This window comes from Oryctolagus cuniculus, chromosome 13 (genome assembly GCF_051225735.1).
Source record: "Oryctolagus cuniculus isolate XC-2025 breed Fujian yellow rabbit chromosome 13, ASM5122573v1, whole genome shotgun sequence".
Lineage (NCBI taxonomy): Eukaryota > Metazoa > Chordata > Mammalia > Lagomorpha > Leporidae > Oryctolagus > Oryctolagus cuniculus.
Genome location: NC_142879.1, coordinates 79,422,887 through 79,448,716, shown reverse-complemented (window position 1 = coordinate 79,448,716; position 25,830 = coordinate 79,422,887). Strand labels below are relative to the sequence as shown.

Sequence of the window (25,830 nt, the reverse complement as noted above, 5' to 3'; positions counted from 1 at the left end):
ATAAAGAAACAGACAAAGGCTGGCACACAGGCACACAGAAAGATCTTCCATCTACTGGTTCATTGCCCAAATATTCACCACAGCTGAGATTGTGCCCTGCTGTAGAGTGGAACCAGAAATTCAATCCTGGTCTCCCATGTAGATGACATAGACACAAGTACTTCAGATGTTACCTGCTGTCTCCCAGGGTTAGCATTTGCAGGGATTTTGAATAAGGAACAGAGCCAGGACTCGAACCCAGGCAGTCTGATATGGGAAACACAGGCATCTCAAGTGGCACTTGAAAAACTGTGCCAAACACCAACCATAAGAGTAAAACTTTTAAATCTTTAAAAAATTTAAAAATCTTTAAAAAAATGTAAACTTTGGCTGGCGCCATGGCTCACTTGGCTAATCCTCTGCCTATGGCACCAGCACCCTGGGTTCTAGTCCTGGTTGGGGCGCCGGGTACTAGTCTCGGTTGCTCCTCTTCCAGTCCAGCTCTCTGCTGTGGCCCAGGAAGGGAAGTGGAGGATGGCCCAAGTGCTTGGGCCCTGCACCCACATGGGAGACCAGGAGGAAGCACCCAGCTCCTGGCTTCAGATCAGTGCAGCTGCCAGCCGTGGCAGCCATTAGTGGAGTGAACCAATGGAAAGAAGACCTTTCTCTCTGTCTCTCTCTCACTGTCTATAACTCTCTCTCTCACTGTCTAACTCTGCCTGTCAAAAATAAAAAAATTAAAAAATGTAAACCTCAATCTTTCAAATTAAGTTTTTAGGAAAACGTGTCTCACTCCACAGGTTTCAGCTATGGAGTGCCAGTTAGAGGCTTCTGATACAGTTTCTCACTAATGCACCTAGGAAAGCAGCAGAAGATAGCCCTGTAGTTGGGTCCTTGCCACCTATGTGGGAGACCTCAATAGAATTCTTGGCTCATGGCTTCTGACTACTGTGTCATTTGTCAATATTAATCACACTCCTGGGAATTTGTCCCAAGAAATAAAACCATTTATTCATGAAGATATTAATGACATTGTTTATAACAAAAAATTAGGGAAATAAATAATGATAGCCCATGCCCTGGAAAGAATATTTTCAGCCAATAAAAATGAACTGTGAAGTGTGTGATAGAACAATATATTGAAATTTTAAGTGGAAACAGATTTAGAGGCAAATTCAGAGTTATGAATTGTAAGTGATTAAACAAGAAAAAGAATGAGTCAAATGTATTAAGATGTCTCTAGATTATCACTGGGTTTCTAAAATATTTTCATTTTTGCTTTCTTGTATTTAATAGTTTCATAAATGTAGTCAAAGGCTAAATTTGTATTATCATTACTCTACAAGGAAAAAAAGTCTTAGTTTTAAAAAACTTTAGTTAACAAAACCGCTGTACCTTCTCACTTTATTACTCTCCAAAAATTAAAGAAGAAAATATTGCTTCATAGCACTTAAGGTGTAAGAATATAGAAATGTCTGGGAATCCGGTCTCTACTCAAACAGTGCTTCACAGGATGCAGGTGTTTAGATCGAAGCACAAGGAGTCACCAGCATTTGATTTTTTTTTTACCCACAGAAACAGCAATTTCATAGTTCCCACTTAACTATTCCTGGTGACAGCCTCAGAAATCAAAGTCTGTCCTCAACTCTGCAGGTCCTAAAACTGGTTTTAATGATATAATCAGAGGTGATCTGCAGTAAGAATCGTCCCCAAAGTGATGGATACTCCAGGATGTTGAAATGGGGATTTCAGTGAGTGAAATAGTGTTGATTTAGGCAGGATGACTGGTTCCAATTTTCATTCTCTTGGGAAATTATGATTTTGTCAGTTACTCACAAGTTTTCATTAAATTCCTACTGCTCTACACTAGGCCTCGAGCTAAGTAGTAGCACAGGAAATAAAGAATAACAAATTTGAATCAGAAAATTGCCAGGCACCAAAGAAGCAGACTAGAAGAGATTGTACTATTGTGTGGGTTTGTCATTCAGCACCTGGAAAACATTGGTGAAGTCTCATGATCCTACACTGACAAACTGCCTCTGCAGCAACATCTGGATTAATGTGTTTGAGTGAATAACTGGGGACTGTAGCCTAGCCAAGGTGACACACTAAGCTAATATTACACTAGAAGACCCTTTAAGTCTAGAAATTCCAATTATCACTACTAGGGGAAGCTTTTCCCTTTAGGAGTTAATATTTCCAAGAAAAAAATGCTAAAAGAAAAGATGCACTTCTGAAATTACATTATAAGGGAGATATTTCTAATTTTCTTTTAATTTCTTTGTAAATCTAAGTTAATCGTAGCTTTGAGGTTGAGAATTAAAAAAAAAATAATGAAAATCACTGAATCTGTCAGGTGACCAGAAATGAAATAACTCAAATTATCTGATTTTCTCTCATCTTATTTCAAACTGAAAATGTCAGGAGACAATAAGAAAAATTTGATGTAGCAACAAAATAAATATCACTGTAATTTTATAAGATTAAACCGGTTCACTATTTCTCCTTAATATATGAAATGACCAGGGCCCTGAAAAGTAGAAGAAAAATTGGCAGAGAGAGACAGACAAGATTGGCTTAGTGAAAATCAAAACCAGAGGCAAGTGTAACACATAAAACGTTGAGGGTGAAACTGCTGAAGATCTTTGTGCTTTCTTCATTTTCCCAAAGTTGTGAGGAAGAAGTGGTATGGACCATGATTTATGATTCTTGAGTAACAAAAAATATATTGTTGATTACTGAATTATACAAGCATTATCATGCTAAAATTCATTTCATTAATTCAAAGACCAGAAATGAGAGAAAAGGGAACTTAGCACAGAAAACAGAAAGCAGAAAATAAGATAGTATATCTAAATCCAGCTATTGAATTAAATATTATTAACTGAATTATCTAGTTAAAATACAAAAATAGAAAAAAATTGTGTCATATTATGCTTACAAAGGACACATCCAAAATATGAGAGGGGCTGGCACTGTGGTGTAGTGGGTAAAGCTGCTCAGCCTGTGATACTGGCATCCCATATAGGCTGTGGTTCAAGTCCCGGCTGCTCCTCTTCTGATCCGGCTCTCTGTTACAGCCTGGGAAAGCAATAAAGGACAGCCCAAGTGCTTGGGACCCTGCACCTGCATGGCAGACCCGGAAGAAGCTCCTGGCTCATGGTTTCAGATCAGCCCAGCTCCAGCCATTGTGGCAATTTGGGGAGTGAACCAGTTGATGGATGACCTCTCCCCCTCTCTCTCTTTACCTCTGCTTCTCTGTAACTCTGCCTTTTAAATAAACAAATAAATCTTAAAAAAAAAACCAAAATATTAGAATACTAAAAGTTTTTAACTATCAAACAATAGAAAAAGATGGGAAAAGATATTAAAATACTATTCAACAAATTGTATTAAAATAGTAATATTAATATTTAATAATAAAGACCTTAAGGCAAAAATACTTAATACAAAGAGCCATTCAAAAATGACACAGTTTCAATTACAAAGAAAACATAAAAATTTAAATCATCTATGCTTCTGTTAAGTCTCAAAATATATAAAGCAAAAATTGACAGAAAAAGAAATTAGAGAAATTCTTAATAACAAAATTTTAACAAAGCCTTTAAAATAATTGTTGCATAAAAATTGGACTGGCTAATAAATCAGTTTGACCAAGCTGTCTAAAACATTGTATCCTACAACTGCAGAATGTAAATTCTTTTTTTTTTTTTTTTTTTTTTTTTTTTTACAGGCGGAGAGGACAGTGAGAGAGAGAAAGAGACAGAGAGAAAGGTCTTTCTTTACTGTAGGTTCACCCTCCAGTGGCCACCGCGGGCGGCGCACCATGCTAATCTGAAGCCAGGAGACAGGTGCTTCTCCTGGTCTCCCATGGGGTGCAGGGCCCAAGCACTTGGGCCATCCTCCACTGCACTCCCAGGCCACAGCAGAGAGCTGGCCTGGAAGAGGGGCAACCGGGACAGAATCCGGTGCCCCGACCAGGACTAGAACCTGGTGTGCCAGCGCCGCAAGGTGGAGGATTAGCCTAGTGAGCCACGGCGCCGGCCAGATGTTCCAAGAATTTTTAAAAAGAATTTACTCTGGCTTTTTAAAATTTTTAAAAAGAATTTACGGTGCACTGGCCGCAGCGCGCTGGCCGCGGCAGCCATTGGAGGGCGAACCAATGGCAAAGGAAGACCTTTCTGTTTCTCTCTCTCTCACTGTCCACTCTGCCTGTCAAAAAAAAAAAAAAAATTCTTGGAACATCTTAGCAAGTTAACCAGTATACCGTATACAAAGGGAATCTCAATAAAATATAAAGAAAGAAATCATTTGAACTGTGTTGTCTGATCTTAATTCAATTAACCAAAAATTGTTATATGTGGCAGTCTGATAATTTGCTATAAGTGAAACCCCACAAATCCCCATCTTCTTTAAGTGATGGTGGTTGAGGTGCATGAGTGGGAGGTAGAGGTTAAAAACACTTCTGATGCCTTAAACTTTTGAGTAAGGAAAGACACCTCATTGTTTTTCTCTATGGGTTTAAGGGCTGTTTAAATCTTATTTAAGGGGAAGATATTTCTACTATACTCATGTAATAGAAAAAGTTGATTTGCCGTTGTAACACATTTTACTCACATTCTTGCCTTTTTCCCATCAATGCTTAATAAGTTCTTACACAAGAGGATTTTTAAAGGGATATTTGGTTATTTCAGCATAGATATAAATTGGAAGGAGATTTGAATAAGTTATCATTAATTCATCTTCAGTTGTGTGAAAACTTTATCACAAGTTGTTCAGGTCCAACACACCTACCTTGAGACCAGAGAACTGAAAAACTGAAAAGAGACTGTACTGCTTTAAGTGAAGAAAGCTTTTCAGCACTCAGGTGGAGTCACTTCCGGGCTGGTGATAAAGCCTAGTTAGGAATGCTCCTTAATCATTTCCACAGGGCAGAAGGGGCACACTCAGATCAGCATGGTAAGTGGCTATGGTCCTTATACATTGTTGACAGTGTTGATTTGGTACTGTAGTAAGTTTTGCTTATCATGGTTGGCCCCTTCACCCAAAAAGTAGTCTTAATAAGTGGTTATTTGAGAGAACTTTTTAAAGGCATATTTGTTTCTGTCAATATTTATACACACACACACACACAAACATATATAAAACTTGGAAGCAGATTTGGATAGGCTGTAATCTGTTCATTTGTAGTTTTGTTTATTCTAAGTAAAGTTCCGTTGATTTGTAGTTATTTGCGACCTTTAATTGAAACACTGAAGCAAGATCTCCTCCTTCCTTAGTTTTTACTTTCGTTTTGCACCCGGTGTGCTGATTTTTCTGCAGAGATCAATTGTTTTACTTTTACTTATGCTGTTAGAGTTTCTGGGGACATCGGACCTGGGTTACTGTTGCTAGGATTATATGATAGGCATATAAATGCATAGCAGGGTAAAGTACAAGGATACCTTTTTGTCTTCACTTGAGTTTAGTTCTTTGGGTTCAACAATGAACAATAATTATAATAATTCTGTTTGAGTCCACCTTTTAAAACCCACTTAACTTTTTTTAATCTTCTGTATGACTCAATTTTTAGTATCTTATAATTTTTAAGTCTTCAATGGAAGCAATCTTTCAAACTTCTTTTCATTTGTAATATTCTTAGTCCATTGAACTACCTAACATGTTAAGGAAATTTAAAGTTATGTGTTCCAACATGAGGGATAGTTGTGGTACTGGAATGCTCTGTATCTTGACTGAATCACTGTCAACATGTCAATGTGATATTTCAGTGTAACCTTGAAAGATATTTCCATTGCAGGGAAATGAGTAAGGAGTGCATGAGATCTTTTGACATTCTTAAATTTTATTTTAAGTGGGGGGGAGGGATAAGGGAAGGAGAGAGAGAGAGGGAGGGAGAGGGAGGGAGAGGGAGAGAGAGGGAGAGAGAGGGAGAGAGAGGGAGAGAGAGGGAGAGAGAGGGAGAGAAATGTTTTCTCACAACCAAGGCTGAGCCAGGCTAAAGTTAGGAGCCCAGACCTCCAGTCTGGGTTTCCCACATGGGTGGCAAGAACTAAACTGCTTAAACTTACTAGTTATTCCCAAGATACACATTTGCAGGAAGCTGGAGTGGAAGCGGAGTTGCAACTTTTACCGGATATCTTGATATGGTATGCAAGTATCCCAAGTGGCATTTTAGCCACTGCATCAAATGCCTACTCTCTAGGGGTTTTTTCTTAGAACTGCATATGAATCTATAATGATCTTAGAATTGAAAATTTATACCTTCCTAGTAATTCCAATCTTTTTTTAGCAGCATTTATTAATTTGCTATGACTTTCCAATGTTGATATTCAGTGAACATTGTATAATTTCATGCTGTGTTATAGTGAGACGAATAGTTGAACACAGTTTGGAAAGGAAGAAGAGGCTAAGAGAAGAATAAGATGAAGGCGGTTTTTATACCCTTAGACACAGTTATGGTATAAACTCGGCTGCTTCTGAAAATCAAGAGGAGCACTTGTTGGGCCAAGACATTCCTGCTGAGTTAAAAAAGAGCAGTATTGCTCTGATGTCTGAACCACTTGGTCAACAGACTACATGAAGAGCAACATTTTTCTTCATGCTAGTTATTATTTTTGCTGTGAATACTGTGAACAAATTTCATGAATGTTTCCCAGTGGAGTATACTGAGTGGTAGACAGCTAGGGATGGAAATTGTGTGAAACCTGCATATAAATTTTGCAGATTAAGAGGTTTTAATCATGGAGAAACAATGAAGATTCATCTTCTTGTTCTAAATTTTAACTTAAATTTAAGGAACCAAGTTTTAGTGTAATTAGAGTAGCTAAAATATTTACAACATTTTAAGTCTGACAGGCGGGGTGGAGAAATGAAACTGATTTTGAAGTTAAGGGTATTAAAAGTCCATTTATGATGAAACTGTTTTATGTTCCAAATATTGAATATTCATCAATCTTAAGTGCAGTGCTTTCTAAATGAAATTCATAGTCTATCATGAGAGACCACACAGAGAAGAACTATGGAAGCTCTGTGAAAGTACTGACCTTGAATTTCTCATGAAGCAAAGAGGGCTATGTTACACCTCATGAATCACAGAGACAAAGTCCAAGGGTTTGATGCCACTGAACATGAACAGAGTCCAAGTCTGTTGGGGTGTGGCTGGTCAGGGCTCTCTCTCTCGCTCTCTCTGACTAGTGATCTGTGTAGACCACAGGCCAGTGATAGGCAGGGAAGCCTGAGGTCTTTCTATGGTTGACTCTGACTTTGAGACAACACAGCTGTAGACAAGTGCAGAGCTGTCATTTAGGTTATTGAGTAAACAAGCTTGAAGGACTCAGCTGGTGCATTACAGGCTGCTCACTATGTAAACCTTCTGCATAGACTTGTTCCAGGACCACCGGCAATCAAAACCCAACAATGTTAAAATTAACAATTGTTTTTGCTTTAGTTTTTTAGAATGTTCTTTCCCTCTCCTAAGAATAGATAACTCTGTTTAAATTCACCAAAATGTTATTTGCCTTTTCAAAAAAAAAAAAAAAAAAGAATGTTGATTTATTTTGTTATAAGCATTTCCCAAGTCATAAATCATTTCTTTTTTGAGTAAACATTTAAGGTTTGCATGACATGCCATTGCATTGAAGCATCATCCTTTAAATAAAAGGCCAGCAATATATGAGAGGTTAAGTGTAATAAATCGATTATTTCTCATTTTTCACTCTCACATTTTTAGTCCTTTAAATGACATTGTGCCCATATCTTTGCATTTCATATTGTCTTTTTGTGATTCATTTGTTTATGTAATTTGACTATTTAGTGGGTTTCTCAAGGATTTTTTAAAATTAGTGCATATAAAATTGACTCATAGAGCCCTTTCTATAATAAATGTTTTGTATATCAATCTGTTTGCTATGGTATAGAAGTTCATATTTTTGGTAGTTAAACCTAAGGCATTTTTCTTTGGTAAACACTCCATTACTTTTTTTTAAAGATTTTATTTATTTTATTTGAGAGCTAGAGTTACAGACAGTGAGAGGGAAAGAGAGAAAAGTCTTCCTTCTGTTGGGTCCACTCCCCAAATGGCTGCAATGGACAGAGCTGTGCTGATCTGAAGCCAGGAGTCAGACACTTCCTCTTGGTCTCCCATGTGGGTGCAGGGACCCAAGGACTTGGGCCATCTTCTACTGCTTTCCTAGGCCCTAGTAGAGAGCTAGACTGGAAGTGGAGCAGCCCGGACTAGAATGAATGCCCATATGGGATGCCGGCGCCGCAGGTGGAGGATTAACCTTCTGCGCCATGGAGCTGACCCCACTCCATTACTTTTTTTTCCAGCCTTTTTTTTTTTGGACAGGCAGTTAGAGAGAGAAACAGAGAGAAAGGTCTTCCTTTTTCCATTGGCTCACCCCCTAAATGGCCGCCACAGCCGGCGCACTGTGCTGATCTGAAGCCAGGAGCCAGGTGCTTCCTCCTGGTCTCTCATGCAGGTGTAGGGCCCAAGCACTTGGGCCATCCTTCACTGCCCTCCCAGGCCACAGCAGAGAACTGGACTGGAAGAGGAGCAACCAGGACAGAATCCGGCGCCCTGGATTAGCCTAGTGAGCCGTGGTGCTGGCCTCCCACTCCATTACTTTTAACCTTAGAATACCCTTCCTTATTCAGAGTACATATAATAGGAAATATAAAATTTAAGCATGTGAAAAAGGTAATGTCTTTAATTTATCTATAATGAGCTTTAACATGTGACAATTTTATACATTGACTTTAGTTTTATTCCTTGCCAAAAACTAGCTACTTTTTTCCTTGATAAGTCAGCCTGATACTTATAGATTATATAAGTATCTATAGAAATTGCTATATAGATTATGAGTCTATAAATAAGCTTAACCCAGTTCTTAGTCTACCATACACTGGGTACATAATTTTTGTTGCCGTAAGAAACATTTTAGTGGGATTTGAGTCCTTGGTTCAATTGTTCCTGGAGCTACCTATATGATAGTTTTTGGTTTCCATGAGACACTTTTGATTATCCTTGTAACGAATTTCTTTTGTAATATTTATAATTTGACTTCTGTCATCTGTAACAAGAGGTGCTGAATGACATTGCTCATGTTGTCTAAAAACACCTGTTTAGTTCTAACTTACAATGGCTTGTTTCAGAGGGAGTGCCTTTCCATTCATATTGGTCAAGCTGGCATCCAGATTGGGGACGCTTGTTGGGAACTTTATTGCCTGGAACATGGAATCCAGCCAGATGGCATCCTTCTTGACAGTAAACAGCATCAGCTGGAAAATGCTAACATGGAGCATATGAGTACATCTTTTAACACCTTCTTTTGTGAGACAAGGGCTGGGAATCATGTGCCCAGAGCACTCTTCATGGATTTAGAACCAACTGTTATAGGTAATACAGTTTTGCATTCTAGTGTACATAACCCAGACAAAATAAGCAAGTCAAGTGCTTGTGATTATCAGAGCTAGCTAATCTACCTGTACATGGTCATGTGGAAGTTTTCCAATTGTAAAGCTTCATTCAGTGACAATTTAGAGTGATGAGCAAGACAAACATATCCAAAGGGAAGATTAGGTTTCCCTATGCAATAAAACTAGTTAAAGCCATTAAAATTTATCTGCACATTTATCAGAATAAAACAGTAAATCTTTTCCTGGATTTGAGAGCCAGTTGTTAGAAACCATTGATAAAGAATCTAAAATGTTGTCAGTTTTTACTTGTAGACTATTTGAAAATGATTTCAAAGAAGAAAAGAGTCAAATAAATCTTCAAATTGTGGGGGAAAACATCACAACTTTATGATTGTTAATGCTGAACTTTGTAATTTCTTGTTCAAAAACTTGAAACTAGAGAATTCTGGAGTCTTACTGACTTAAAAGAAAATCTAGAGAAGAATGTAGATTTGAGTTGAGATTGTGTGTTGGTTATTTATTCCTGTGTAATTAACAATTCCCAGACTTAGTGGTTTAAGACAGTAACATTCACTATGTTGTTCATGAATCTGCCATTTGCATTGGGCTCAGAGGAACAACACCTCTCTGTTTCACTTGGGACCAGCTAAGAAGGTTCAAGGGGAAGCTGGGAGATCTACTTTGAAGGTGGCTCACTCTCATGGCTGCCAAGTTGGTGCTGGCTATTGACTGAGGCCTGGGCCAGGGCTGTAACTGGGGGCCTGGCCCCTCTTGACTTGGGCTTCTCTATGGATTGCTTGGGTTTCTTTGTGGTATGGCAGCTGGGTTCCAAGAATTATAATCCCATGAAAACAAGAGAGAAGTTCACGGCATTTCTATAACTCATTCCTTGAAATCACAGAGTGTCACTTCAGCTATTCTCAATGAATCTAGGCAGTTATAAAGATCCCCCAGGCAAGAGACAAAAATCCCTCCTTTTGTTACAGAATAGTGAGGTTCTAGAAACACGTGTGAGATGGGATATACTGTTGTGGCCATCTTTGGAAAACACATTCTGTCCATACTAGATTGGAGTTGATTTTCTTATCAGAGTAGAGCCAGAATAAGTTACAAAATTGTAGGGGAAAGTAGACTCATACCCATGTGAATGAACAGATAAATAATTTTGAGAGGGTGAAATTAAAACCTGTTGAGATCTATATATGGGTCCAACATTACTCTGTTGGATACTGTAAAAGTAAAAAATAAGGAATTATTGATGACTTTAAGAAAGGATGAGATTCATACGAAGGCTAAGAGAAGCAATTGTTTTATATTCTGACTTGAGTTATACATGCTTTAATAGAATATCTGTGTTTTTGTTTCAGACAAGTAGGAGTTTGCAACTGTGAGCATCAGCAGAGATCTTGTGTCTGGGAGCTGGGCAGGCTAGAAAATGTATGTCCCTAGCAAACTTTGACAAATGTAGCTGAGGGATCAATATAAGAAGTCACATCTCAGTATTAGGGATGTTAAAGCAGATATTTTAGCTTGTGCCCATCCAGAGATGTTAGGCAAATGGGAGGATTAAGGCTCAGGATCAGAAGCTGAGGAAGTCAGAGGAGAAAGACAGAAGGTGAAGACTGAAAGAAAAATTCCAATCCTCTGGGACTCAGCCTGGAGGAATGGTGACTTTGGGGGTCTTGAGCTGGTTCAAAGATCCCTGAACACAGTTCTCAGATTTCAGGAGAAGCCACTGTCTTTCCTTGTTTTATTCAACAAGTAAGAGAGCCTTATCTGTCCTAGGCATCATTCTTGACTCTGGAGAGGTATATAGTCTTAGTCCTCATGGAGCTGACTTTCAAGTGGGGTTCAGACCAATAAGAACCAAACAAATAGCATGTCTAATGTTGATAGTGGTATGGAGAAAAACAGAGTGGGGTGATGGGGCAGGGACTGTTGTGAGTGGGAATCAGTGGGTTATAAGATTGTCATGGACCTAATTATAGGGATCTGAAGGAAATGAAGTTCAGAATTACTTCTCTGGAAAATATCAGAAGCTTTTTTGACAAAGTGATATTCCATCTGAGTCTTGAATGGGTGCAGAATAGTTCACAGATGACAGAATAGAAACCACAAACAATGATACATTCAGACACCTGTGAGTATTGTTTTGGCTTGAACATGGAAAATGAGTTGATAAACAGGAATCATTGAAGGCTAAAACAGGATTATAAATAACAATCTAGTGGTTTAGAAAACAAACAGTTTCAAAAACTGTAGTCTTAGAAGGCAAAAAATGGAGTCTCCTTAAATAAGATGCTTAATCTGAATTTTAAAGGAAATAGTAGGGGGCAGTAACGACTTTATAGCATGGAAAAAGATGATTAAAAACAAATTGAGTTACTAAGATTAGTCACAGAGATTTATTCATTAATTTCTTCAACATTTACTTGGTACATGCTATGTGCCGGATATTTATTGAGACAGTGAGAATTGGAGAAAGTTATAGGACTGTTGTAATGTGCGGGCTTCACCTAATGCCCTGGTGTTGAGAATAGAAAAGAAAACTGATCAGGGAAATGTCTGTGTAAAATAGATTAAAGGAATAGATTATATGAGGGAAGATCTGAAAAAGTTACTAGAAAATGGATGCTATCTTCTACTTCTATTCTTCCTTGATATCTTTAAAACTCCCATACGTGTTAAATAAATGTTCAAGACAGAGAAGACAGAAGGGCCTCCCAGACTTTGCTGATTCAATAATGAGATTGATAGATGAAATATGAATATTAGAGGAGGACCTTATTTTCTAGTAGAGACAAGTTCAACGTGGGACATGGAATTTAATTTTTTAAATTTCTTCTTAATTCCAATTTTATGTGTTTATTTTTCTTTAAAAATGTTTCAGGAAATTGTACATATTTATGAGGCACTATGTGATGCTTCATTACGTGTATATATTATGTGATATCTAATCAGGGTAAATTATTTATTCTTTCAACTATTTAACATTTCTTTATTTTGGAAACATCCAAGAATCCTATCTTCTAGTTTTTAAATATAGAAACACATAATAAATCAACATTATCTATCTTCATCCTACTATGCAACAGAACCCCAGAACTTTATACACCCATCAATTACCCTTTCTTCCTCCCTCCTTCTCCACTTCCCGCCCCAGCCTCTGGTAACCACCACTGAATTTTAATTTCTATGAGATCACCTAAACGTTTTAGATTCCACAGATGGGTGAGATCAGTGATATTTGTCTTTCTGTGTTTGGCTTATTTCACTTAACACACTCACCTCTATCCAGTTCCATCCATGGTGTTGCAAATGATAAGATTTCATCCTTTTTATGGCTAAGTATGTACCATGTTTTCTTTATCCATTCATCAATTGATGGGCACTTAAATCATTTCCATTTCCTGGCTATTGTGAATAGTACTACAATAAACAGGGGAGTTCGGATGTTTCTTTCAGAGATGGATTTTATTTTCTTTAGATTTAAAAAAATATTTATTTATTTATTTGAAAGGCAGAGTTACACAGAGAGGAGAGGGAGAGGAGAGGGAGAGAGAGGGAAAGAGTGGGGGGGGGAGAGAGGGGAGAGAGAGAGAGAATCTTTCAACTGCTGGTTCACTCCCCAAATGGCTACAATGGCCAGAGGTCGGCCAGGCAGATCCAGGAACCAGGAACTTCTTCTGGGTCTCCTATGTGGGTGCAGGGTCCCACGCACTTAGGTCATCTGATGCTGCTTTCCTAGGTATATTAGCAAGGAGCTGGATTAGAAGTGGAGCAGCGAGGTCTTGAACCAGTTCACACAGGAGATGGCAGCATTGCAGGTAGTGGCTTTTTACCCACTACACCACAACTGCTCTCTCCAGCCCTACCCTGCCTTTTTTAAAAAATTTTTTCCTTAGATTTATAATCAGAAGAGGGTCTGCTGGATCATATGGTAGTTCTATTTTTTTTTTCTGCTCCATACTGTTTTCCACAATGGCAGCAATAATTTACATTCCTACCAAGTGTCCAAGGGTTCCCTTTTCTCCACATCCTTGCCAACACTTGTTACCATTTTTCAAAGATTTTTTTTATTTGGAAAGACAGTGTTACTGAAAAAGAAAGATCTTCCATCTTCTGGTTTACTCCCCAAACGGCTGCAACAGCTGAAATGGGTAAGGCTGAAGCCAGGAGGCTAGATCTCCTTTGGATTTCCCACATGGGTGAGAGGGGCCCAAGTTTCTGGGCCATCTTCTGCTGCTTTCCTAGGCACATTAGTAGAGAGCTAGACTGGAACTGGAGCAGCTGGGACTTGAACCAGTGCTCATTGGGATGCCAGCATCTTAGCCAGCAGCTTAATCCTCTCAGCCATAACCCTAGCCTCATTTTTTGCTCTCTCTCTCTCTCTCTCTCTCTCTCTCTTTGATAATATTTAATTTTACTGCAGTGAGGAGCTATCTTATTGTGGTTTTGATTTGGATTTACCTGATGATTAGTGATGCTGAGAATTTTTCATGTATCTGTTGGCCATTTGTATGTCTTTCTTTGATAAATATCTGTTTAGGTCTATTGTCCATTTTAAAATTGGATTGTTTGCATTTTTTTCTGTTGGCATTGTTTGAGTTCTTTATATATTCTGGACACTAAACCCTTATGAGACATTTACCTTATAAATAAACTCTCCTATTCTGTTGGTTGTCTCTTCACTCTGTGGATTGTTTCCTTTGCTGTGCAAAAGCGCTTTAGTTTGATGAAACTCAATTTGTCAATTTTTGCTTTCATTTCCTGTGCTTTTGGGGTCGGATCCAGAAAATCTATTTTGAATTGATTTTTGTACAAGGTGAGAGTGCTCTAGGTTATTCTTCTGCATGTGTATAATCAATTTTCTTAGCACCATTTATTAAAAAGACTGTTTTTATTCAATGCATGTTTTTAGGATCTTTGTTAAAGATCAGTTAACTATAGATGTATTGGTTTACTTCTAGGGTCTCTATTTTATTCTGTTTGTCTATGATTTTATGCCAACACTATGCTGTTTAAATTACTGTAGCTTTGTTTTAATTACTGGTAGTATAATTCCTCCTGCTTTGTTCTTTTTGCTCATGACCACTTCGGCAATTTGTAGTTTTTTTGTGGTTCCACACAAATTTTAGTAGTGTCTTCTAGTTTTGGGAAAAGTATCATTGGTATTTTGGTAGGGATTACAGTGAATATGTGAATTGCTTTAGGTAGTTTGCACATTTTAGTGATAGTGATTTTTCAATCCATGAAAACAGAATGTCTTTCCATTTCTTTGTGACCTCTTCAATTTCTTTCATCAATGATTTATAGTTTTGTTTCTAGATAGTTTTCACTTATCTGGTTAAATTTATTCCAGGTATTTTATGCATTTTTGGGGGGAGGTAACTATTGGAAATGTGATTATTCTCTTGATTTCTTATTTAGATGATTCTCTGCTGGTGTTTGACAATTCTAATGACTTTTTTTACATCTACTTCACATCTGGCAATTTTACTGAATTATTACTTTGAACATTTTTTGGGTGAAATCTTTGGGGTTTTCTACATATAAAATTATCACCTGCAAGCCGTGACAATTTGACTTCCTTGTTTCTAATTTGGATGCCCTTTATTTCTTTCTCTTGCTTAATTGCTCTAGGTAGGATCTCTAGTACTATGTTGAATAAAAGTGATCATCCTTGTGCTGTTTCAGTTCTTGGAAAGTCTGATTATTTCCCTATTCAATATGATATTAATTGTGGTCTTTATTATATTGAGGTATGTTCTTTGTATACTTAATTTGGTCAGAGTTTTTAATCATGAAGTAATTTTATCAAATGCCTTTTCTGCATTTGTTGAGGTGATCATATGACTTTTGTCCTTCATTCTTTTGATATGGTGTTATTACATTTATTGACTTGTGTATGTTGAACCCTTCTTACATCTCTGAGCTGAAACTCGATCATGGTGAGTGATCTTTTTATGTGCTGTTGGTTTTTATGTGCTAATATTTTGTAAAGATTTTTGCATCTATGTTCATCAAGGATATTGACCTGCAGCTTTTTTTTTTTTGTATTTTTGCTGGTTTTGGTATCAAGTTATAGCTGGCATCATAGAATGAATTTTGAATTCCCTCCTCTTTTTTATTTGTTTTTGAAATAATTTAAGAAGGATTGGTGTTAATTCTTTTTTCAAGTGTTTTGTAGAATGTAGCAGTGAAGCCATTTTTTGGTTTGATGTGAAGTATTTTATTGCTGATTCAGTCTTACTACTAATTATTGATCTGTTTATGTATTCTATTTACTCATGATTCAATTTGTATAATGTATATATATCCAATAATTTGTCCATTTTTTTCTGTATTTCTGTGGTATCAATGCTAATATCTCCATTACCATGTCATATTCTATATGTTTGAAATGTCTATCTTTTTACCTTTGTGAGTCTAGATAAGAGTTTATCAATTTTGTTTATCTATTGAAAGAAGCAACTTCATTTTATTATCATTTTGTGTTTTTTCATCTATGTTATTTATTTGTGCTCCGGGTTTTGTTATTTCTTTCTACCAATTTTTGATTTGATTTATTCTTGTTTTTCTCGTTCTTTGAAGTGTACCCATATGTTGTTTATTTGAAATCATGTTGTTTTTTTTTTTTTAATGCAGGCATTGATTGCTATGAACTTCTCTCTTAGTACTGTTTTTGCTGTATCCCATTGATTTGGGTATGCTGTGTTTCTGAATTCATTTCAAGAAATTTTTAGACTTCCTCCTTGATCTATTGATTGCTTAGGAGTAAGTTGTTTGACTTCCACTTCTTTTTGTAGTTTATAACATTTTTCTCATTGTTGATTTCTAGGTTTACTACATGTGGTTAGAAAAGATACTCAATATTATTTTTACTTTTTAAAATTTTTGAAACTTGTTTGTGAAATACTATATGATCTATTCTGGAAAATGTCCTATTTACTGTGGAGAAGAATGGAAAGTTCTATAGATTTCAGGTACAATGGATCTAGAGCACAAATCAGCTCTGTTGTTTCTTTGTTGATTTTCTGTGGATATGATCTGTCCATTTCTACAAGGGTATTAAAGTATTCTATTGTTATTGTCTTAGAGTCTATCTCTCTCTTCAGGTCCATTAATATTTGTTTTATGTATTTGGGTGCTCCAAATACTAGATGTATATATATTTGCAAGTATTATTCCTTCTTGCTGGATTGAACCCTTTATATAATGACCTTTCTGGTCTCTTTTTACTGCTTTTGATTTAAAACACATTTTGTCTGATAGAACTGTGGCTACTCCTGCTTTCTTTTGTATCTCAGTTGCATGGAATAGCTTGTTCCATCCTTTCATTTTCAATCTCTCTGTGTTCTTACAGGTAAAGTCAGTTTCTTGTAGTCAGTGTATAGTTGGGTCCTGTTTTCAAAAAATCCATTTGGTCACTCTATGTCTTTTAATTAAATAATTTACTCCATTGAAATGTAAGATAATTATTGATAGGTAAGATGTTAATATGCCCATTTTGATACTTAATTTGTATTTTTATTATAATTCCTTTATTTCTTTGTCCCAATCTTCATTTGTGGTTAAGGGATTCTCTCTAGTGGTATACTTTGAGTCCCTGGTTATTGTTTTTGGTATCCCTATGTGTAGGTTTTGTTTTGTGGTTATACCTTGATTTTTGCAAAATATTCCTTTTGCTTATAACAAGATATCTTGAAATGATAACAACTTGACATTGATCTTAAAAATGGGAAATGAGACAATCAAAAATTGAGGTGAATAATCCTAATAAGGCACTCTACATTTGTGTTCCATTTTTCCCTGCATTTGGAATTTTGCTGTTACATATGAACTTTTCCCATTTTGCCTGTCTCTAAATATTTTAGTGTAGTTACAATTTTTAGAATCTTCATGATAGTAATGTAAATGATTAACATCACTATGTTTACAATATTAGAGCATTCTGAATTTGTTGTTAGAGTTACCCTTACCAGTGAGTTTTCTACCTTCTGACACTTTCTTCTTACTTATTAGTCTCTTTCAGTTTGAATAATTCCCTTTAGCATTTCTTGTAAATCAGGTCTGTGATGATAAATTCTTTTACTTTTTCTTTGGCTCAGAATGTCTTCATCTTCTCCTCTGAAGAAGAGCGTTGCTTGATACTTGTATTCTTGGCTGGCAATTGTTTTTCTTTTGGTACTGTGAAAGTCTCAACCCACTCCCTCTTGGACAATAAGGTTTCTTTTTTTCTCTTTATTTTATCTTATTTATATAAAGGGAACAAATTTCTGGGCTGTAAGACTTCTGAAGTCTGCAGTCAGGTGACTCGGGTCCCCCATTTTGTGTTACTTGCTTCTTTTCTCACACAGCTTCCAGAATCCTCTCTTTACCTTGTAGAGTTTGATTGTAATATACCTTGGAGTAGACTTGGTTGTGTTGTCTTGGGTGACCTTTGACCTTCCTGTACTGGGCTAGTTATAGTTTTCTGTAGGTTTGGGAAGTTTTCTGTGGTTATCTCCTGGAATATTTTTTCTATTCCTTTGTCATTCTCAAGTCCCTCTTAAATCCCACTTACTCAAATATTTGCTCTTTCCATGCTATCTCATATTTTCCCAACAATTTCTTCATTTCTCTTCTTTCTTCTCTAACTTTGTATTTTCAAATAGCCTATCTTTGAGTGCGCTGATTATTTCTTCTGTGTTATCTATTCTACTACTGATGCCTTCTATCATGTTTTTTTTAATTTCACTGAGTATATTTTTCAGTTGAAGGTTTTCTGCTTGACTTTAATTACTTCCTACTCTATCCAATCTCTGTTAGAATACTGATCATTTCTCTATGTTCTCTTGAATTTCATTGTGTTTACTTAAAACAGCAATTCTGAAATCTTCTTCTGAGCATTTCAAAATTTCCATTCCTAGATGGTTGGTTTCTGGCACCTATTTAGCTTCTTTGGTGAAATTTTGTTTCCCTGGAATTTTCTGATGCTTGTTGAACTATGACATCTGCACATTGAAGGATTATAGTAATCTGGTTTCATTTGTGGCTGTCCTTCTAGAATGTCTAAGTAATCCACTCTGCTGATGAGGTAGGCTATGTTCTGTTGGCTACTGAGGTGGTTGATTGCCTGATGCTGCACATATCTGACTGGGATACAAGACTGCTCAGCTAGGAACATGGAACTCCACTGAACACTGAAGCAAGTTCTAACACTCCATCTAGTCACTGACCTAGGGAAAGGAACCATCAGAATCTTCTTGATGCTGGGTTTTATCAACCTGATATTGAGTTCTAAAACGGTCCCATGATTCCTTTCTCTGTGCCCAAGGTTGGAGGGGTGATGGGAGAGGTAGCTCCTCAGGCAAGTACTAGGAGGATCACACAGTCTCACAGTCACCAAGTTCTGTGAAATCTTAGGGATGCACACCAGGCCCACAAAAGGCAAAAGGTGCTGCACACCAAAAAATCTCACTAGGGCAGAGGTATTCACGTGACATTGGGGCAAGTCCAGAGATGGTCCACAGGCACTGGCCTGGGAATGGAAACCCAGTGGACAGTTTTTCCCAGAGTTGGGCTGTACCAGCCCAGCACTGATTTCTAAGACACAGTCCCTTGGCTCCTTGTCGTCTGGGCAGACAGTTCTCTGGTTGCCCAGATTGGCCCCAGGCTGGGCGTACATGGATTCCATTGCCTCACAAAATTTCAGGGGTGCCTTCCAGGCCCATTGAAGTCTGGCAGTGACACACCCCAAAATGAGTCCTACCCCTTGGAGCACAGGTTTCTGCCTGATGCCAGGTAAGTCTACAGGCTCAATCTGTGAGTGTTGGCTGGGTGGTAGAGGCCTTTGGACTCTCTCAGGTGCTGGGTCTCAGAGTAGTAGGCTATGTTTTGAGCTCTAAGGTGCAGTCCTCAGTTCCCTTTTTCTGTTTTCTCTGCAAGGCTTGAGTTTTGCTTTCTTCTGGTGTTTGGGGAGGGGAGTGGATACCACCTGGTTATGGAGGCGCCAAATACTACTGAATGGATAAGGGCTTGTGGGCAGGAGCCAGAAGGCTCAACCCGATTGATTTTGTTTTTCACAGTGGGCCTAGCACTGGGATTTGGTTTGCTCTCGTTCTCCCAAGTGAGAGGCATCTTTCTAGGCCATGCTCCTTGGGAGATGGGGGAGGGATGATATATGCAGCTCTTTCCTTCTTGACTTTTCTTGTGACTATAACAAGATAAGGCACTGTGTTCTCTTACTTGGCTTCCATAGCTGCAGTGAAGACAACTTGGTGTGTGTATAGCTGTTCACATCGTGTCTCCGTGGGAAGGTGATTACTCAAACCTCTTACTCAGCTACCACCTTAGTATAGCACAGATCTGACCAGGGCATGGGAAGTTAGTGTCAGTAGGTTGATTCCAATTGGAAATGTGGAGCTTCAACAACAGATATCTGTTCCTCACAATTCTGGAAGCTGGAAGTCTGAGATCAAGGTGCCCCCATGGTTGGCCTCTGGTGAGGGCTCTTTTTAAAAATTATTAATTTATTTCTCAATTAATTCAGAAAGGAGGAGGAGGAGGAGAGAGAAACATGAGCACATGCATGCATGTTTAGGCATGTATGCTTGCACATACACATGTGCAGGTGCACACATACACACACACTCCCATCCTCTGATTCATGCTCCCCAAATGCCCAGGAGCCAGAAACTCAATTCAAGTATCCCATGTGGGTGGCAGGACCTAAAGCATCTGAGCTATCACTTGTTAACTTCCCAGGCTGCAAATTAATAGGGACCTGGAACTGGGAGTAGAGTTAAGACTAAAACCAGGCACTCAGATGTGGGATTCAAATATCCCACCCCTTAAAAATTTCATTTTGTGTAGAGGGCTGTTTTCCTGTTTTTCGGGTGGTCCCCACTTTGCAGTGTACTCACATGGCTGGGAAATCATCTCTCATGACTTCTTAGGACAGCACTAATCTAATCTAACTGATGATCCCCTCATTACTCACTTGCATCTTGAAGACCCCATTTCCAACAGCATCACACTGGGGATTAGGCATTGACAGATGACTTTTTGAGGGGTAAATATTCAGGAAAGCAGTTACTCCTTCTCAATTAAGGACTTGCTAATTTATCAAGGACTCTGTAAGGAGACACTATTGTCATTCTCACTTTATAGATGAGGAGATTGAATCTTTGAAAGTTTAAGAAACTTGCCAAATGTCATTGACTTAAATGTGGAAATGGATTTGGTTCCAGGTTTGTTTTTTTAATAAAAGTCACATTTTTAACAGAAAAGTAATGTATTCTAGAGGAGAACAAAATGTAACTGGTCATAACACTAACATAGGTATTAAATTGAGCTATGTAAAATTGCCAGTGTGTGAGTGTGACTAGTTTTAAACAAACAAACAAAAAAACCCCATCAATTTCATATGATTCAAGCTAATAATGGAAGGAATGACTTCAACAAGGTGGAAACAACAACAATCCAGGAAGTCATCAAACACCTCATGAGAGAACTACATTTGCAAATCTGTATAGATGCACAAAGGATTGTAGCAGGTTTAACAAGGTGTTCCATGTGGCCAGATCTTAGAATGTGTGACCAAAACAACAAAGGGGGATGAAGTTGAGAAGACAGCCAGGGGTTGCATCATGGGCATGGTTACAGGGAGGTTAGGAAGCTAAGAAAGGATTTGGCAAGTTTAAGATTTTGGAAATGGGGCTGGCGCTGTGGTTCAATAGGCTAATCCTCCGCCTGCGGCGCCGGCACCCCGGGTTCTAGTCCTGGTCGGGGTGCTGGATTCTGTCCTGGTTGCTCCTCTTCCGGTCCAGCTCTCTGCTGTGGCCTGGGAGTGCAGTGGAGGATGGCCCAAGTGCTTGGGCCCTGCACCTGCATGGGAGGCCAGGAGAAGTACCTGGCTCCTGGCTTCGGATCAGCGCGGTGCGCCGACCACAGCGCGCCAGCTGCAGTGGCCATTGTGGGTGAACCAAGGGAAAAGGAAGACCTTTCTCTTTGTCTCTCTCTCTGTCCACTCTGCCTGTCAAAAAAATAAAAAATAAAAAAAGATTTTGGAAATGGAATAGTTCTGAGTGATGATGATTCAAGTGCGGCTGACTGACATTGGAGTTAAGGAAGCTAAGGGACAGTGAAACAGCTGTGTTAAAAAACCATCAAAATCTCTGAGGATGTTGGTTTAGAAGACCAGATCAGGTACAGAAGTCTTCGAGCAAAGTATGCAAATGTCCAGAAAGTCAGGATGGATGGCATGGGTGTTGTTATGAATAGCAGATTCTATAACTACTAAACTTGAAGCAAGAATTTTACTAAAGGAATCTATGGACCTAATGGCCAATAAGAACCCCACTGGAAATTGTCACAAGAAGGCGTCTGTAAATTACCTCCTTAGACTGAAAATTACCATATAGCTACAAGTAGGAAGCAAATAGTCAACCAAGAATTATATGCATATATATCTTATTTATGACTATATCTTCACAACATCTAAACCTTGGTTTTCTTTTGTACGTAAGCAGTTAAAAGTTATTTAAACTCAATTTTAAGATCATTTTGGGGTATGCAAATGGGGGTTTAGAAATTCATGGTCATACACAGGAGTGCAAGGTGAATTGAGAGAACACTGTTGCTCTTGATGAATCTCCACTTAGGCAGTAAGCTTCTAGGGCTGACACAGCTCTTTGGTGCCAAGGTTGAGTCCTGGCTTTTCCACTTCTGATCCAGTGGGAAACTAATGCTTGTGGGAAGGCAATGGAGAATGGCCCAAGAACTTGTACCCTTGCCACCCCCATGGAAGACCAGATGGTATTCTGCTTCCTGGTTTTGGCCCAGCCTTAACTGGTGCAGCCATTTCAGATATGAACCAGCAGATGGAAGATCTCTTTCTCTGCTATTATTCCTTTCACACACACACACACACACACACACACTTATTTTTTGAAAAATCTTTTTCTTGATTAGGAATTCTGGAGTTTAAATTTCATTCCTTTACCACAACATTTGGAGAAAGATGGGATTCAGGATAGGGGCCCCTGAGGATTAGCTAAGGGCTAACAGCTGACTTCCTTTCACTTTCTGCAGATGGCATACGTACTGGGAAGTACCGTTCACTCTTCCATCCAGAGCAGCTGGTTAGTGGGAAGGAGGATGCTGCGAACAACTACGCACGCGGTCGCTACTCTGTGGGGTCAGAGATCATCGATCTTGTGCTAGAGAGGATCCGGAAGCTGGCAAGTGGCTCCTCTTCTGCTCTGACCCAGACTGTGCCTGGGTAGTTATGATCCTGTACCGGAACTCCCTAGCATTATCTATCTATTGATCTGTCGACCTATCTATTGATCAATCTATCTCACCATCACCATTGCCACCTAGCCTTCTCACTCTGGGTGATCAGAACTGGGGAAGGCTCTTAATCTGGGCTTTGAACACACCCTGTTAGGTGGGAAGGATGACAAAAGCCCTTATTCTTTCCCAGTAGTCCCCATCTTTCCTTCTTCTGCTAACTCAGGGCTTGCCTTGTTTTCAGAGACTTCTGAAGCACTCCAAAACATTTTAATTTTCCAATAGTCATCACTATTTGTGACGTTAACAGAGCACACCCTGCCTGGAGATTAGTTATTCTATTTACTGACAGTTAATTTTTCTGTTAAGGAGCTGAGTCTGAAGATTCCTTGCTGAGTAAGTGTTTTGGTGTTTGGCATAATCTTTACCTAACGCCATACTTTTACATCAGCACTACAGATAGAGCATACAAATAATGGGCTTTTCATCTACTATGGGGGAACATTATTTTGCTTCTATGTATACATATATTTAAAATTTTTATTGATTTACTCATTTGAGAAGTGGACAGATAGACAAGAGGTCTCCCATCTGTTGGTTCACTCCCAAAATGCCTACAGTGATCAGCCTGGCCTGGGCCAGGCCAAAGCTTCAAGCCATGAACTCAATTCAGGTCTTCCACAAGGATGGCAGGGACCAAACTATTGGTGCGTGTTAGCAGGAAGCTGGATTGGAAATGAGGGAGCCAGATTTGAACTAGGCACTGTGATATGGGATGTGAGCATCCTAATTGGTTCACCAAATGATCTGCCCCCTGCACCATTTGAATATTTTGTTTATCATTTTCTCTTTCTTTTTCTTTTTTCCTTTTTGATTGATAAAAGCCTTGCTATAGATCTTATACAGATAAATACATGGAGGGTAGTGAAAATTTAATTTTTATGCTTTGCTTATATAGATTAAGTATACTTTATCTGATATTCTTGGGAAAATAAATGTTTTAGATTTTAGGTTTTTCTTAGATTTTGAAATATTTGCATATATGAAATGAGATATCTTGGGGATGAAATCCAAATCAAAACATAAAATTTATTTATGTTTTATATACATCTTATATGCACAGACTGAAGATAATTTTATATAATTTTATACTATATATTTAGCATGTCTGCATTTTGACTACACCCATCACATGAAGTCAAGTTTGGAATTTTCCACGTGTGGCATCACGTCAGGATTCAAAATGTTTTAGATTATTCTTTATGAATTAGTACCTCTCAGATATATTTCAAAGTAGCTATGTTTGCTGTGGAGTTAGTGGTAAGCTAGTTCTTTCTTGAAATTTTTTTGTTTTGAGGAATTGTATCCTTCCATTACCCTCAAGCTCACTGCCTCTGGATTTACTTGTCTGATTTCTCACATTGTGTTTACTTTACCCAGGCAGAGCAGTGCAGTGGACTCCAGGGGTTTTTGATTTTCCGAAGCTTTGGAGGAGGTACTGGATCAGGATTTACATCTCTCTTAATGGAGCAGCTCTCAGCAGAATATAGCAGAAAGACTAAATTGGAGTTTGCTGTCTATCCAGCTCCCAGGATCTCCACTGCTGTAGTAGAGCCCTACAATTCCATCCTCACTACCCATTCTACCATAGAGCACTTGGACTGTGCCTTTATGGTGGACAATGAGGCCCTCTATGACATCTGCCATCACAAACTTGGTGTTGAACGCCCCTCTTATGCCAACATTAATAGGTTGATAGGTCAGGTGGTATCTTCCATTACTGCTTCTCTTCGGTTTGAAGGGCCCTTGAATGTGGACCTAATTGAATTCCAGACTAACCTAGTCCCTTATCCAAGAATACATTTTCCCATGACAACCTTTGCCCCCATCATCTCTGCCGAGAAAACCTACCATGTGCAGCCCTCCGTGTCAGACATCACTGCTGCTTGCTTTGAGCTCTCCAACCAGCTGGTCAAGTGTAACCCTCAGCTTGGGAAGTACATGGCCTGCTGCCTGCTCTACAGGGGGGATGTCATCCCTAAGGATGTGAATGCAGCAATTGCAGCTGTGAAGTCGAGGAACTCTGTTCAGTTCGTAGATTGGTGTCCAACTGGTTTCAAAGTGGGCGTCAACAATCATCCACCAGAGGTGATGCCAGGGGGGGACCTGGCCAAGCTCCGGAGGGCTGTCTGTATGTTGAGCAACACCACGGCAATTGTGGAGGCCTGGGCCCGCCTAGACCACAAGTTTGACCTCATGTATGCCAAGAGGGCATTTCTGCACTGGTACATTCAAGAAGGCATGGAACAAGGAGAATTCTCAGAGGCCAGGGAAGATTTGGCTGCCCTGGAGAAGGATTATGAGGAAGTGGGGCATAGTTCCTGATGCAAGTGTGAATGGTGGAAATGAATGTTAAGTTCTAATATGTGCTTTCTCTTCAAGCCATTATACATTTAATAGATAGTTTCTCCTTTTAGAAGAGTATCTAAATCAAATCAGGCAAGACCCTAAGTTCCACACTAAATTACGTGGGTCATTATTAACAATGATCACATATTTCTTTGTCTAATTCAGCTGTGATCCCTGAGAGCCTTCTGAGGTTCAGAGTTCTTTGAATAACTGGTTTATTCTAGTTGGTGATTTTTGTTTGTTTGTTTGCCTTTTGTCAGAATGAAAACCTGGCTTTATTCTTTCCTTATATTTTTTAACCGAGACTGGGAATCCCTAAAGTTTATGCTTTTTATTTCTTGTACTTGAGATGGAAAATATCACATGATGATTATGAATGTTGTTTCCCCATATCTATATTTTATACATTGATTAAATTATGATCATTTTTAATATGTTTCTTTTTATTCCTGCAGATGTATACCTTAAGCCATCAGTTTGCTTATCATACAAACAAAAAGAAAATCCTTAGATCTTTTCAACATTTGGATCTGGGTGTCCTGTAGGTCAGAGAGTGAAAATTGTCTCTTCAGCAACCTTGTCCTTGAGGAGCTGTCCTCAAAGCGTGTCCAGTGAGCCCATCAGAGCCATTTTAGACATTCAGTTAAGAGTCTGATTCTTTTTTCCATTTTTTATATAAAAATTATTTTTATTTATTTGAAAGGTAGAGTTACAGAATGGGAGAGGCAGAGACACAGAGAGAGAGAG

At 38.5% G+C, this 25,830-nt stretch overlaps 1 protein-coding gene across 7 annotated transcripts; it reads left to right on the top strand.

Annotated features, from left to right (window-relative positions):
* Nucleotides 1–4,817: 4,817 nt before the first annotated feature.
* On the top strand, nt 4,818–25,515 carry TUBAL3 (tubulin alpha like 3). 7 transcript variants are annotated; one of them, XM_051834763.3, is made up of 4 exons: nt 4,820–4,938; nt 9,133–9,376; nt 22,474–22,626; nt 24,119–25,515. In XM_051834763.3, the coding sequence occupies exons 1-4, from the start codon at nt 4,936–4,938 to the stop codon at nt 25,057–25,059; spliced, it is 1,341 nt and encodes a 446-aa protein (XP_051690723.3). In that variant the 5' UTR covers nt 4,820–4,935; the 3' UTR covers nt 25,060–25,515. The 7 variants fall into 7 exon arrangements, with proteins under 7 accessions (XP_051690727.1, XP_051690723.3, XP_089168521.1 ...); XM_089312395.1 differs by having other exon boundaries at nt 22,474–22,663; nt 24,115–24,292; XM_051834767.3 differs by lacking the exon at nt 9,133–9,376 and having other exon boundaries at nt 4,818–4,938.
* Nucleotides 25,516–25,830: the final 315 nt, after the last annotated feature.